Below are 14,929 nucleotides of genomic sequence, written 5' to 3'. Positions count from 1 at the left end.
GACCAGCATACTATGTTAATAGCATGGCGGAGTTTGCTTCGTACCATCATCATGGAAAAACAATGAAGACAAATTTGCACTGATTTAGTATTTGACAGTGTCCGGATAGCTGAGTGGTTAGAGCACAAGGCTGTTGTACGAATAGGCGCGGTTCAAATCACCCTGGTGGAAGTGGGATTTGTATCGTGATTTGACGTCGGATACCAGCCGACTCAGCTGTGAATAAGTACCTGAGTCAAATCGGGGTAATAATCTGGGGTGAACGCAAAACTAACTATGTGCACACACTCCTCGATAACGGCAGCACGAGCCCTCGGAATATTCGCTTTCTCCACCTTTGAGTGGGAATTCCAGCAATATAAGCTAAATATTCTGGGTCTAAGCGAAGTAAAATGTGCTGTGTACCCTGGAAAGTCAACTGGCAGCAGATGCAAATACAGCGTCCGGTTGTTTCTTACGACTACCGTAAAGCTCGCTCCCTTGACTCGTTTCCGTGCGTGTTGCGCCCGCCATTTCCACTCAAGGTTGGGGAGCTGCGACTCCCTAAATTCAACGTCGACTGGTTGTATGTCCCAGCTGTCGCTCGACAGTGGGGTAACCGTATCACAGCCGGTCAAGTTCTTCCTCTTGTAGATGAAATGTCTAGGCACCGTAACATGCGAACACAGACTGCTCCTCCAGGCAGCCATCAATGCACTCAAACGTAGTGAAGCCGCTGAGCTTGACAATCTCCCCGCAGAGTTACTTATCGCTGCACCTACAGCTACTGCTCCCACTCGTACGGAAATCTACTCAGAAGCTACTATCAGAGCGAGTTAAAATCTTGGAGGGTTTCGAGGTGAAAAGCGGAGTCCGAAAGGGTTGCACCCTGTCACCGATATTATTTCTTCATTTTACCGGTGATGTTCTTCATTCTGCTTTACGTATAGGTGTTCAACAGATATATAGGAGGAGTTCAACGGATATATAGGGGGAGTTCAACGGAAAATGACATCTTTCCTCAAACACCTTGACTACGCTGATGACATCTGCTTGCTCTCTCAAAGAGTCATGGACCTTTGCCAAATAGCTCTGGATTTGGAAAGAGGGATAAGTAGGCAAACCCAAGGTTCGCAGTCTGACGATTCGACACACTCTCCCTATCTGCATTAATTGAACGATGGCACGCTGCAGCGCATTTCAGGAAATCGCGAGCGATGGTCCGTATGTATAGTTGACTCGCTATACCCCACAAGGGGGTGAATAGTAACCATATATTGCCCCACTCATACGATACCGAAAAGAACAAACATTAGTAAAAGGGTGCAACCGTTAAGTAACAACACTTAGTGTTAATTTGTTACACAGTTGTTTCTTCTAGTACTTCCGTACTGTGATATAGAAACCAGACCATTGTAATATGGAAACAAGACTGAGGTTCCTTCTCGGTCACCTCGTATTTATATTTCCTTAAAATTGTTTACATAATATACCTATGTTCCTTATCTTCTATCTAATACATAACACATATTAACATATGGTTCTTATCTACCTAAAATCCTATCCTTTTATTAGGGTCATTCGCAAATGCATCTTCGTTTATTATTCAACAACAGGACAGGTTGTGAAGGAACACATTTGACCTGAGTCGGATATGACGAGATATGGAAAATGATAAAGCCGAAATATTTATAAGGGTCATACGGAAGAAAGAAGATGCACAGATGCATCTTCGTTTATTATTATTTACAACAAGGATTTATGCTGATCGTTAAAAGATGCCGACGGTGCGGACGGTTCCATAACTCAGCCACGGTCTACTCCACATTAGATAAATCTTCTTCTTCCTCTCAATGGCGCGACAGGTCAAGTCGGCCCTCGACCTCTAGGATAGACTTCCTCCAGCCATCTTGATCTTTCTATCGTTCCTCCAGTTGGGAAGTTTCAGTAGCTCTTTACCGGCCCATCCATTGAATCTTTTCACTATCTGCGCGGCTTTCCCACTGGGTGGCGCCCTTCGAGTGTGCCTTTGAATACCCTAATGGGTACTCGCTTGTCGTCCATCCGTTTTACGTGACCGGCCCATGCAATTTTCATAGTTTCACCACCACCGGTGGTCGTCATCTATCTGATACAATTCGCCAGTCAACTCCATTTTTACCGGTCCAATCATTCGACATTGACAATGTAAAATTGAAAACTTGTTAGCTTCAGATAAAAATTGGAGTCGTTTTCAACAAAAAACCCCAAAAGTTCCTCGGAATATGACTATCATAATGTCCAAAATGGATGGAATTTCAATTAATTTTTCGGAAAAACAGGCAAAAAAGGAAATGTATTTTCTTAGCATCAAACTTAATTCAGTAAAAGGTTTTAGATTTCCATAAAAGATATTATAATCCTTTGGCCCTAAGTTAGGTGTTTACTTTTAAGAATGTGGACAAAAGCTATTAAAAATGTTTCAAATATAAACTCATCTTAAAAGTTAAAGAAAAGATAAGTTGGATATCGTTTTGAAAATCTAAAATTGGTCTGCATATATAGGGTGAGAAACGTGTAGGATTTGTCAATCGCACAAGCATCCTAAACGTGAGATAGTCTATAATCCGAACACACACGTTTTAAGAACTACCTTATTGCCGCCTGGGTTAACTCATACAAATAGGATTTCCTTTTCAACTGCTAAATTCGGTGCCGCTTGTTTATAAAAAGATTGTTGTATTTAAAATCTGGTGCTAGGATGAATCAACTTAGCCAATCCAGTTTCGACCTTGTTCTCCGTGTTCGTGGTAAGGAAATTCCAGTGCACAAACTGAAGTTGGTCGGTGCCAGCAGATACTTCGAAGGTCTTTTCAGTGGTAAGTAACCAAAACTCTTTACTTTCATATGACTTCGCTTGGGCAGTGCATAACCACTATTTGTTTCTCTTTAGGTTATTTCGCAGATTCTGGGAACAATGTCATAAATCTGGATCAGTTTGAAACGGCAGCGGTGGAAATGGTTGTGGAATTCATTTATACTGGACAGATGGAGTTGTCTGTCGATAGCGTAGCTGATATCTTCGAAGTAGCTGACTTTTTACAAGTGGAGGAGATATTGGAGCTTTGCGAGCGCTTCTTCATGAAATCCCGAATTCGGTCAATTGCTTCGGCTTCTGGAAATTTAGAGGTAAGCTAAGTTTTCATATAACACATACCGTAGAGTCCAATGCTGAACTCATCCCCATGTGTGTGCCTATATTAAATATGATAACAATGTATCTTTCTTTTATTTTCAGATTTCTGCAGTCAGGCGTCGTTACGAACCCGTCTACAAACATAAATCTGGCAATCTTTCGAGGTTGTGATGAAGACAACCGATTTCCTGGAGCTGGAATTTGAAGATGACGCCTCCTGGATGTTCAGATTTTCGTTAATTTGTATAATATAATAATATAAGCATAATTAATTATTTTGGAAATCGATATTTAATTGCAATTACATATACCAAAAGATTTAATTATAAATATGCTGGTTTCAGTGCTCCTTTTTGCGATTGGGTTCTTATCCCCAAATTCCCGTCCATTCCTGGGAGGCCCGCGTTAACCGTTCCTCTTCATTTTTAATGTCACAGCTATGAATCCGATTTCACAGAAGAGTTCTGACCCATATAAAAACGCCCGGGTTCCCTTTTTAGCTAGTTTGTCCGCTGCCTCATCGCCTTCCAACCCAAGACGGCCTGGAACCCAGAGCATCCAGACCTAGCCGAGCGTATTCGGCTTCCCGTAGGCATTCTCGTACTCTGTCTATGGCGTATACTTGTACCATAGTATGTAACTAGTTCCCCGCCCCGTGGACAACCTTGAGTATTGTTCATGAAAATCGAATTTGTAAATATTCGTTTTGAGAATGATGGGTCCTAAGTCCGGGTTGCGGGCGATTTCAACGCGTGGGCCCTGGACTGGGGAAGCCGATCGACGAACACCAGAGGTCAAATTCTGTCGGAGTCATTTGCGGAGCTGGACATCGTGCTGGCCAACGTTGGATGCGTGCCCACCTTTCGAGGAAGAGGGTCGGGTTCGATCGTTGACCTGACATTTGTTAGCACTTCACTGGTGAGGGGGATGGCTTGGCAAGTGAGTGAGCACTACACCCACAGTGACCACCAGGCCATCTTCCTCCACATTGGGAACCGGGGAAGCAGTCAACGACGCTCTGGAGGTGGAAAGGCTAAGGCGGTTGGCTGGTCTATCGGAGCTTTCGACGAGGAGATATTCCTGGCCGCATTGGAGGGAGCCCATGATCCGGATGGAACAGCGGTGGAAAGGGTCACACAGCTGTCTCAGCGTGTAACCGAAGCATGCGACGCTACGATGCCACGACGACGTTTGCACCACGGCAAGAGGCCAAACTACTGGTGGAACACGGAGATCGCTGCCTTGAGATCCTCTTGTCTCCGAGCGAAGAGACTTTCCCACAGGACAAGAGGAAGGCCGGAGCACCAGGAGCGTGAGGAAGAATACAGGGATCTGCGAAGCAACCTTAAGAAGGCCATTCGGAGAAGCAAGCGGGAATGCTACCAGAAGCTCTGCATGGAGGCTAATACGAATCCGTGGGGTACAGCCTACCAAATTGTAATCAAGAAGATCCGCGGGCGAAAATCACCTCAGGTGACATGCCCACGGCTCTTGTTGCAAATAATTGCAACTCTTTTCCCGCAGCAGGAGCAGGACGAAAGAGAACCCCAACTGGCAGCTCAGCAGGACGTCTTCTCGATCCCTGATGTTACCGAAGAGGAACTTTGGGAAATCTGCAGACGTATTGGGGACAGCAAGGCTCCGGGATTGGACGGAATTCCGAACAGGGCTCTGAAGGTGGCGGTCAAAGCCAGACCAAGGTGGTTCGCAAGCACATTCGAATCGTGCATGGCGGAAGGAGTGTTTCCCGCCCAGTGGAAGAGGCAGAAACTGGTCTTGCTACCGAAGCCTCGAAAACCACCCGGCGTGCCCTCTTCATATCGCCCTATTTGTCTCTTAGACACCATGGGGAAGATGTTGGAGAGGGTGATATACAACAGGCTGCTCCCGTTCATCGAGCTTGCGGGTGGTCTTTCAGAGCGGCAATATGGGTTTCGGCGAGCCCGTTCTACGGTCGATGCAGTAGCAAAGGTCGTGGAATTGGCTCGAAATGCGATGGCCGTGGGCAAATGCTGTGCTCTGGTGACGCTGGACGTCAAAAATGCTTTTAACTCAGCCAACTGGGGCTGGATTAAGGGCGTTTTGGCCAAACTGGGTGTTCCTAGCTACTTGGCTCGGCTCATCGAGAGTTACTTTTCGGATAGACTTCTCTGGTACGAGACGGACGACGGGCCGAAGGAGTACATTGTGACAGCAGGTGTGCCTCAAGGTTCTGTATTGGGACCGCTGCTGTGGAACATAATGTACGACCGAGTGCTTGGCCTTCGCGTGCCGGAGGAGACAACGCTGATTGGTTTTGCGGACGACTTGGCGGTAATTGCAATTGCAAAGCATCCCGAGGACGTGGAGCTTTATGCAAATGAAGCCATTCATACCATCAAGTCATGGTTACGAATGGCCAAGCTGGACCTGGCGGACGAAAAGACGGAGGCGGTCCTCATTACCAACCGTAGGAAGAACAACACGGTTACCATCCGGGTTGGTAATCGTGAGGTCGTCTCAAAATCGGTTGTCAAATACCTGGGGGTGATGATCGATGCCAAGCTGAGTTTCAAGGGACACTTGGATTATGCGCGAGAAAAGGCAGCAAATGCCAGCTCATCCCTTGCAATGATGATGCCTAACGTGGGAGGGCCGAAGTATAGTCGCAGGCTACTCATCGCGGGAGTGGTGAGGTCGATCCTGCTATACGCGGCCCCTGTCTGGGCGGGAGCGTTGAACCACGCGGTCAACCGGAGGGGGGATTAAGCTAATGGTCTATTAATTTCGGAGGAAGATATGTTCGGCATACCGGCCAATTGCGCTAAGGGTGTGCAGCGCATTTAGGACGGCGTCGACGGAGGCAGTGTGTGTTATCGCAGGAATGATCCCTATAGATCTTCTAGCGAGCGAGGCACACTGGCTCTACGAAAAACGGAAGGCAAATCCAGCCGAGGTGAATGCGGATTTCCGAAAAGCCATCAGGAGAGAGTTGTGTGGCAAGTGGCAACAACGATGGGATAACTCCGACAAGGGCAGGTGGACCCATACATTGATCCCGTGCATCGAGAAATGGGTCAACCGAAAGCACGGAGAATTGAATTACCACCTGACACAGTTCCTTACGGGACACGGTGGCTATAGGAAGTACTTGCATCGCTTCGAGTTGGACGAGTCTCCCAACTGTCCTGAATGCGGTGCTACACTCGAGGACCCGGAGCACGTTATGTTCTATTGTCCCAGATTTCTACAGCAGAAAAGGAGGTTGAACAGCATCTTAGGGGCGGACATCGAGCCCTCCAACCTGGTGGAAGAGATGTTGAAGACGGAGGAAAACTGGATGGCGGTAAATGAGGCAGTAGCCATGGTGCAGGCAAAACTCCTGGAGTTGGATCGAGCTCGGAAGGCGGCGCGACGGAGACGTGACATGGACGAGCTGGTATAGCGAACCAGAGCCTCCCCCGCGAAGTAATACTTCACGGTGGTCCCGCGGGGAGGGGCGGAAGAGTGGGGGTGGTTTTAGTGGGTGTGAATCCCACACACTGCTGCAACCTGGCGCAGCAGCGTCTTTCTAAGATTTCCACCTCCATCCATCAAAAAAAAAAAAAAAAAAAGAACCCAGAGCATCCAGACCTAGCCGAGCGTATTCGGCTTCCCGTAGGCATTCTCGTACTCTGTCTATGGCGTATACTTGTACCATAGTATGTAACTAGTTCCCCGCCCGTGGACAACCTTGAGTATTGTTCATGAAAATCGAATTTGTAAATATTCGTTTTGAGAATGATGGGTCCTAAGTCCGCATCAACTTTCCTGGTCCACGGACACCTCGCTTAGGGCTTGCACCCAAACTTTTCAAAAAAGTCAAGCAATGACGACTTTACGGTTTCTTGCCAGGGCAGAGACAAATCGTCAGACGCTGCCTCACCTCTGCCCCGGGAGCAGCGTGCTACAGTCACGCTTATGGCTCGCAGATGTTGAGTGCTCCTTTATATAATACAATTATATAATTCGTAGAACACGACATGCCTATGTTCGAAAGTGTATCCCGGTGAACAACAGTTTTGCCGTCCATCCCTTGCACATCTGTCTTACGACAAGGTCTTCGATACTTTCGTGCTCCTCACGAGTGAATATTTGCTTGGGAAACATATTTGGCTAAATGGCTTGTCGTTGTTGGTGTTTTAATGTTGTTTGTTGTTTGGTTTTCGGTGCTGACGTTGTCACCATATACTTTGTCTTGCCTTCATTGATGTGCAGCCCAAGATCTCGCGCCAGTTACCGCCTGGTCGATCTGGATGAAGGCAGTTTGTCTGTCTCGGGTCGTTCTTGTCATGATGACGTTATCGTCGGCATAGGCCAGTAGTTGGGTGGACTAAAAGAGGATCGTACCTCAGCATCACGGATCACTTTCTCGAGTGCCAGGTTAAAGAGGACGCATTATAGGGCATCCCTATATACGACAGTAGACCGTTGTTGATGTCGAATACTCTTGAGAGTGATCCTGCTGCTTTTATCTGGCCTTGCACATTGGTCAGGGTCATGCTATCATAGGGGGCTTCAAAGTCGATGAAGAAATGGTGCAACTGATGTCAGTAACGTAATTCCTCTATAATTGCTGCACTGTGTGATATCTCCCTTTTTATGTATGAGACAGATAATGCCTCTTTGCCAGTCTTCAGGCATTGGTTCGCTGTCCGACACCTTGAGCACAAGTTGATGAACCACTTGGTGTAATTGGTCGCCTCCATACTTAACCAATTCGGCTGTAATTCGATCGGCTCCTCGCGACTTATAATTTTTAAACCGATGAATTGCACGGACTTTTTCTTCTATACTTGGTGGTGGCAGTATTTGTCATCTCTCAGGCTTCCTTTTTCCGTCTGTCAGGTCACTTCTCCGCTCGCGGGAGTTCGTGATAAGTCTCCGCACGTGCCCGCGTTCTTTGAGAATGCAACATTACTCGGTATGCAGTATTCTTCCGATCCGTTCCGTTATTAGCTTACATTCGTCGTCAAACCAGCCGCTCCAACTCTTTTTGCGACTTGGGCCAAGTATGTTTGTGACCATACAACGTTCTCCAAGTGAAGATCATTTGTTGATGCTTCATCTTCAGGATCTCTGTTGACTGTGGTTATTGCGGCATCCATTTGTTGCAGACGACTGTGTAATGTATGGCTTCAGTGTTAACTCTCACCTGATTGTCAGAGGGGATTCTGGGTGGTGTTGTTATTTGAGCTCGGAGTATCATGCCAACGAGATAGTAATCCGAGTTTATATTGACCCTCCTATATGTTCTGACATTCATCAAGGCTGAGAGCTGGCGGCGTTCAATCAAGACATGGTCAACTTGGTTGAAAGTTGTCCCGTCTGTTTGTGGACCGCTTTCCGCGCAAACCAGGTACTTCCAACAACCATTTCGTGTGACACTGCTAATTGAATAATCCGCAGTCGATTATCATTTGTATTTTGGTGTAAACTATGAGAGCCAACGTATCGCCTGAATACGGGTTCCGTCCCTACTTGGCTGTTAAAATCTCCAAGTTTGATTTTGATATCATATCTGGGACAGGCTTCGAGGGTTCGTTCTACTGCCTCGTAGAAGGTATCCTTCTCCGACTCTGCAGTCTCCTCTGTAGGGGCATGAACGTTAATGAGGCTTATATTTCTAAACTTGCCTCGCAAGCGCAGAGTTCATAGCCATCCGCTTATGTTTTCAAAGTCGATAACAGCAGGTTTCATTTTTTGGCTGACTAAGAAACCTGCTCCGAGCACATAGTTTACTGAATGGCCACTAAAATATATGGTGTAGCGACTCTTTTCCAGGAAACCGGTCTCTGGCCAACGCATCTCCTGTAACGCTGTTACATCAGCCCTATATTGGGACAGGGTATCGGCTAGTTGCTCAGCAGCTTCATCTCTGTACAAGGAGCGAACGTTCCACGAGATAATGCGCAAATCGTTACTCCGTTGTCGTTGCTGGGTTCGTCGTTGTGTAATCCGTCCAGGCCGATGCTCCTGTTGTGGCTTCGTAGCAAGTTGTTTTCCGTGTAGGGTTGTCAGCTCTACCCAACCCCCAATCTGGAGGACCAGTTGGTGCAATTTGTCCCGTTTTTAATCGCGGGAGACTCGCCTTCATCCTTCTCCGTCTGCAGCTTTTCGTTAAGAAAGATCTCCCAGCGGTCACCACGTGGAGATGGAAATAGGGTTTGGTAGTAGAGCTATTGACGTTGGTTCAACAGGCGTTTCCTAGGTTTTATGCTCCATCGTAGATACCAATCCACTTTTCGCCCTGGGATCTATAATATTTAAATTACTGCCAATTTCTTTTCTTCTAGGGTGTACTTATTTGAGTACGTAAAGGGTATAAGTGCATTACTGAGGTCTTATTGCAAACCCCAAACAGACGGATGGACAGACAAACAGGATCCACAGGACCCAGGAAGGTAATCTCGTACGTGTTTGAGTTGAAAAAAATCCAGTTTGGCGGCTTCCATAACCAATTTAAGAATTTCAATTCAACAACATGAGATCCATATACAGTGCAAGGATGTCGATTAAGTAACATCCATCCATACTTCTCAAGTGGCCACAATGCGATTTCCAGTCGCATAAGCTAAAGGTAGGAGGGAAAGTTCAAATCGAGTGAGTTTGTTGTCGTCTGAGAGAGCAGATTTCATTATACAGAGTGAGGCAGCATAACTTCCTCTTTTAAAATACGCGCCACTCAGTTAGTTGATGTCATAGCGGAGCGCTAGTGGTCTCGTTCAAGAAGGACACGGTTCAGTCGCCATCATGCGTTGGAATAGTGAGGAGCGTGCCTTGCCGTTGAGGTTCACTTTTCAAGCGGATGTTATTGCAACACAGCGTGCATTTCGGAATCGCTTTAATTTAGCCCCGTTGGCTCCCGTCCCAGACCGCAAATCAATTGTTACATGGGTCACTACATTCAGACAAACTGCAAGTGCGACAAAAGGAAGAACTGGAGTCCCTCGGCCCGTTAGACCACCTGAGAACATTGAAGCAGTGAGAGCGTCAATGTTGCGATCGCCACGGCGTTCTGCGCGCAAACACACATCTGCCCTTGGACTATCCGATCGTTCTGTGAGAAGAATTCTTCATGATGATCTTCATTTTCATCCCTGTAAGATGGCGATAGTGCAGGAACTTTCAGAACGTGACTTCAATTCTCGGATGAACGCGTGTGAGCTTCTTCTTGATGTCGTTCCCGAGGGTGCTATTGTTTTTTTTTAGCGATGAAGCCCATTTTCATTTGTCGGTTAACAAACAAAACATGCGCTACTGTACTGACACCAACCCTCGAGAATTGCCTTTGCATTCACCCAAACACAGTGTGGTGTGCAATTTCCTCAGCTAGAATTATTGGTCCCTGGTTTTTTGAGGGAAATGAGGTTACAGTGACAGTGAATTCGGACCGGTATGTAAACATGCTACAGATTTTTTTTTCCCACGGCTAGAAAATTTGGATTTGGGGGACACTTGGTTCCAACAAGACGGTGCAACAGCACACACTTCAAGAGCATCGATGGCTGTTTTGAGGAACACTTTCCAGAGCGCCTTGTCTCAATTAGAGGCGATTTGGAATGGCCGGCACGCTCTCCCGATGTGTCCCCTTGTGATTTTTTTCTATGATTCTTTGAAATCCCGAGTTTATGTGAACCGTCCAAGAACCCTACAAGATTTGAAGACCAACATCCAAGAAGAAATTGCCAACATAACACCTGCTATGCTAACAAGAGTCATGACAAACGCCTCAAATCGGTTTACGCAATGTATGGAGAATGGGGGACGTCACCCAACAGATCTTCAAAACTATGTAAATAAAAACTTTAGACATTAGACATACATTATAAAAAATATGATAAATAAATATTTTCCGATGCATACAATAGTTTTTATTGAGTTTTGAAAAAAGGAAGTTATGCTGCCGCACCCTGTAGAAGCGGCATCGAATGCTCCGATATGGAAAGCGTGGGGAGAAAAGCCAGATTGCCAAGAAATGCAATAGGGACCCCAAATGCCTATTGTGCGAAGAGAAGAAAAGACGAGATAACCGGTATATTGGAAGTGGTAAATGCCCGAAATTTGTTAACTAAAAGGAAAATGAATGAAATGAAATGAACCATCATTGCAAGGTCGCTCAGGATTTACTTGATCAGACCGCCCAAGAGTCAGAGGCATATGGGTCACAAACTGGACTGGTGGAACTGTTATATGGGCTTCCGGTAGGCAAGGTACACTATGCACCATGAATCACTCAGCCAGTGGCTTTGTGTGGGTACAAATAAGTGGCGTGTGCATGTATAGTTGCTACGTCCCATCCCCCTCACATTGTTTTAGTTTGAGGATGTATTGGACAGCCTCGTTTCAACGGAAGGGTGCCAAGTTCGAAGGAATTTCCCCGTGATTTTAATGCGTTGGCTCTCGAATATGGAAGCGGAGAGAATAACGTGTATTGTGGCTAGACCAATCTACTAAGGCTGGCGGCCAATGGAAAAACACTTCATGTGACACGAAGCATCTCCAAGGCAGGAGTTGCCCATTTCCCAGTAGAATACCCAAATATTGGTGGAGTAATGAGCTGGCCGACCTTCGATCAGCCACCGAGCCAGACGGACAGCTTAGAGAGTAGATAGGGTGGATCCAGTGCAAAAAAGGGGGGAGGGCAACTAGCAGAACAAGGGGAAAGTTTTGAAGGCCTCTGCTCCGAGGCAGATGTAAACCTGGGGGGGAGCGCCTATATAGTTGTAATGGGACGATTCAGAGGCCGGTCATCCAGGGGTTATTCCCCCAACAAGAGAGGGGCGCTGAAACCTTTTACAGAGTGTGACGGCAATTCCAGCAGTAACCACAAGCGAGCTGTTAGAAACCTGCAGCAGCATAGATGACAAGAAAGATCCGGGCCACGACGGAATACCGGGTATGGCCTTTAACCTCGCCACGAAATCCAGACCGGACATGTTCACTGAGTTTTTCGAAGCGTGCTCGGAGTAAGAACGAAAATTTCATGCATTATTAAAAATGGTTACCGCACAAAGAAACAATTTGGCTTTTCGAATTTGTTTACCCTCCTCGATTACGATACCGAGGTAGGCTCGCTACCTTCAGTTTTATCCGGAATTTTACCGCTACAGATATTCTTGGGTAAAATGGAGTGCGATGCTGAGATTCTGGAGAGCATTCTCATTCCCTTACAGTTTTATATTATGGTGTTCTGGAAATCCTGCGCTAATGCTAAAAGCATGAGCAAGGCACACTCCCAAATGGTGGCATTGTGATCATGTTGGTAGATCTAAGCGGTAAGGCATGAGTTCAGTATCAAACATATAATTCAAATCCAAATTGAGGATTATCCCAATAATACAATGCTTCCCATAAAGTCATTTGCATTCCAACTGATCGGCAACATACATTTAATCAGATCGACCACATTCAACTGTCCTCTAGGTGTACACTGGCGCTGACATCGGCCAAGTGCGAGATTATCACGTGGCGGCTACTTGTTTTCACTTAGAGTACCCCAATTCCGCCGACGTCAAAAGTCTTCCCTTCACGGATCACCGAAGATTAACACGGTGCTACAAAAAACTTCGGAACACTGTGTGTCCCGTCAGAAAAGAGAATTATTATTGCGCTGCTCAGAAAGGCAGAAACTGCTGCAAATAGTAATAATTTCGATACCGTGTAGCTAGAAATGATTTAAGCGTTAAAAGGATCACTAGCCTCTCCATATAATATAGATATATACATATATGGTGGCCATTCACCCCCTGCTGCTTTTATCTGGGCTCGCACATTGGCCAGGGTCAGCCTAGTCAGTCTTATTAATTTCGTCGGGATACCGAATTGTCTCATGACCGTGTACAGTTTTACTCTGGCTATGCTATCATAAGCGGCTTTAAAGTCGATGAACAGATGGTACCACTGTTGTCCATATTCCAACAGTTTTTCCATCGCTTGCCGCAGAGAGAAAATCTGATCTGTCGCTGATTTGCCTCAAGTGAAACCTCTTTGTTATGGGCCAATGATGTTCTAGGCGTATAGGGCTATCCGGCCTAGCCAGATAGCGGAGAATATCTTATAAATGGTACTCAGCAACGTGATACCTCTATAATTGCTGTACTGTGTGATATCTCCCTTTTTATGTATGAGACAGATAATGTCTCGTTGCCAATCGTCAGACATTGATTCGCTGTCCCATACCTTAAGTTTTTCGCAAGAGGGGCATTCTAGAGAAAGTAATAGCTACTATCAGAGCGACGTATGATGGCGCAAAATGTCATCGAGTTAAAATCTTGGAGGGTTTCGAGGTGGAAAGCGGAGTCCGAAAGGGTTGCACCCTGTCACCGATATTATTTCTTCATGTTACCGGTGGAGTTCTTCATTCTGCTTTACGTATAGGAGTTCAACAGACATATAGGAGGAGTTCAACGGACAATGACATCTTTCCTCAAACACCTTGACTACGCTGATCACATCTGCTTGCTCTCTCACAAAGTCATGGACCTTTGCCAAATGGCTCTGGATTTGGAAAGAGGAATATGTAGGCAAAACCAAGGTTCGCAGTTTGACGAATCAACGCACTCTCCCTAACTGCATTAATTGCACGATGGCACGCTGCAGCGCATTTCAGGATATCGCGAGCGATGGTGCGTATGTGTAGTTGACTCGCTATACCCCACCAGGGGGTGAATAGCAACCATATATTGCCCCACTCATACGATACCGAAAAGAACAAAAATTAGTAAAAGGATGCAACCACGGTCTACTCTACATTAGATAAATCTTCTTCTTCCTCTCAATGACGCGACAGGCCAAGTCGACCCTCGACCTCTAGGATAGACTTCCTCCAGCCATCTCGATCCTTCTATCGTTCCTCCAGTTGGAAAATTTCAGTAGCTCTTTACCAGCCCGTCCATTGAATCTTTTCACTATCTGCGCGGCTTTCCCACTGGGTGGCGCCCTTCGAGTATGCCTTTGAATACGCTAGTGGATATTCGCTTGTCGTCCATCCGTTTTACGTGACCGGCCCATGCAATTTTCATAGTTTCACCACCACCGGGGGGTCGTCATCTATCTGATACAATTCGCCAGTCAACTCCATTTTTACCGGTCCAATCATTCGATATTGACAATGTAAAATTGAAAACTTGTTAGCTTCAGATAAAAATTGGAGTCGTTTTCAACAAAAAACCCCAAAAGTTTATTTATTTATTTATTTAATTAATCGAGAACAAACAGAAAAAATTCCAATTAATTATTGTCCTCAGGAGGAAGAGAAAGCAAAAAAACTACTTAAAGTAGGGAAGTTAAAAGGACCCAGCTGTTTTGCATTATAATTTCGGCAAAGCCTGGGAATCGGGGAATGAAAGTAGACTTCGAGCTCTGCGAAGGGCACGTAGAAAATGTATAAGACGCAGGACGGCAGGTGATCTCATCAGCGGCGGAGCAGTCCATCAGACCTAAGGAAAGTTTAAAGAATGTGCATAGATCTAGATAGGATCTACGCTGTTGTAGGAAGGGAAGGTTCAGAAAGCGGAGGCGGGAGGGGTAATCCACACGAGGGAAGCTTTTCTTAAAGAAGAGGGAGCGGGTGAATTTACGTTGCACATTTTCAAGGACAAGACAATCACAGTTACGGGAAGGTGACCAGATCACGGAGCAATACTCGACGGTATTCCTCACGAGGTAACTGAAGAGAGCTAAGGAGGATTGGATGGAGTCAAAATCAGAGGAGGAGGGAAGAATAAAGCCTGACAATTTTGCAGCTCGATTGAT

General features: G+C 46.1%; 1 protein-coding gene across 1 annotated transcript; it reads left to right on the top strand.

The window, feature by feature from the left end:
* Nucleotides 1-2,526: 2,526 nt before the first annotated feature.
* LOC119646225 (kelch repeat and BTB domain-containing protein 2-like) lies at nucleotides 2,527-3,497 on the top strand. The gene is made up of 2 exons (XM_038046612.1): nucleotides 2,527-2,837; nucleotides 2,912-3,497. Exons 1-2 carry the CDS (start codon nucleotides 2,720-2,722, stop codon nucleotides 3,154-3,156), a joined length of 363 nt encoding a protein of 120 aa, XP_037902540.1. The 5' UTR covers nucleotides 2,527-2,719; the 3' UTR covers nucleotides 3,157-3,497.
* The last annotated feature ends 11,432 nt before the right edge of the window (nucleotides 3,498-14,929 follow it).

This window comes from Hermetia illucens, chromosome 1 (genome assembly GCF_905115235.1).
Source record: "Hermetia illucens chromosome 1, iHerIll2.2.curated.20191125, whole genome shotgun sequence".
NCBI lineage: Eukaryota > Metazoa > Arthropoda > Insecta > Diptera > Stratiomyidae > Hermetia > Hermetia illucens.
The sequence above is the reverse complement of the archived record's forward strand: the minus strand, read 5'-3'. Positions and strand labels throughout refer to the sequence as shown.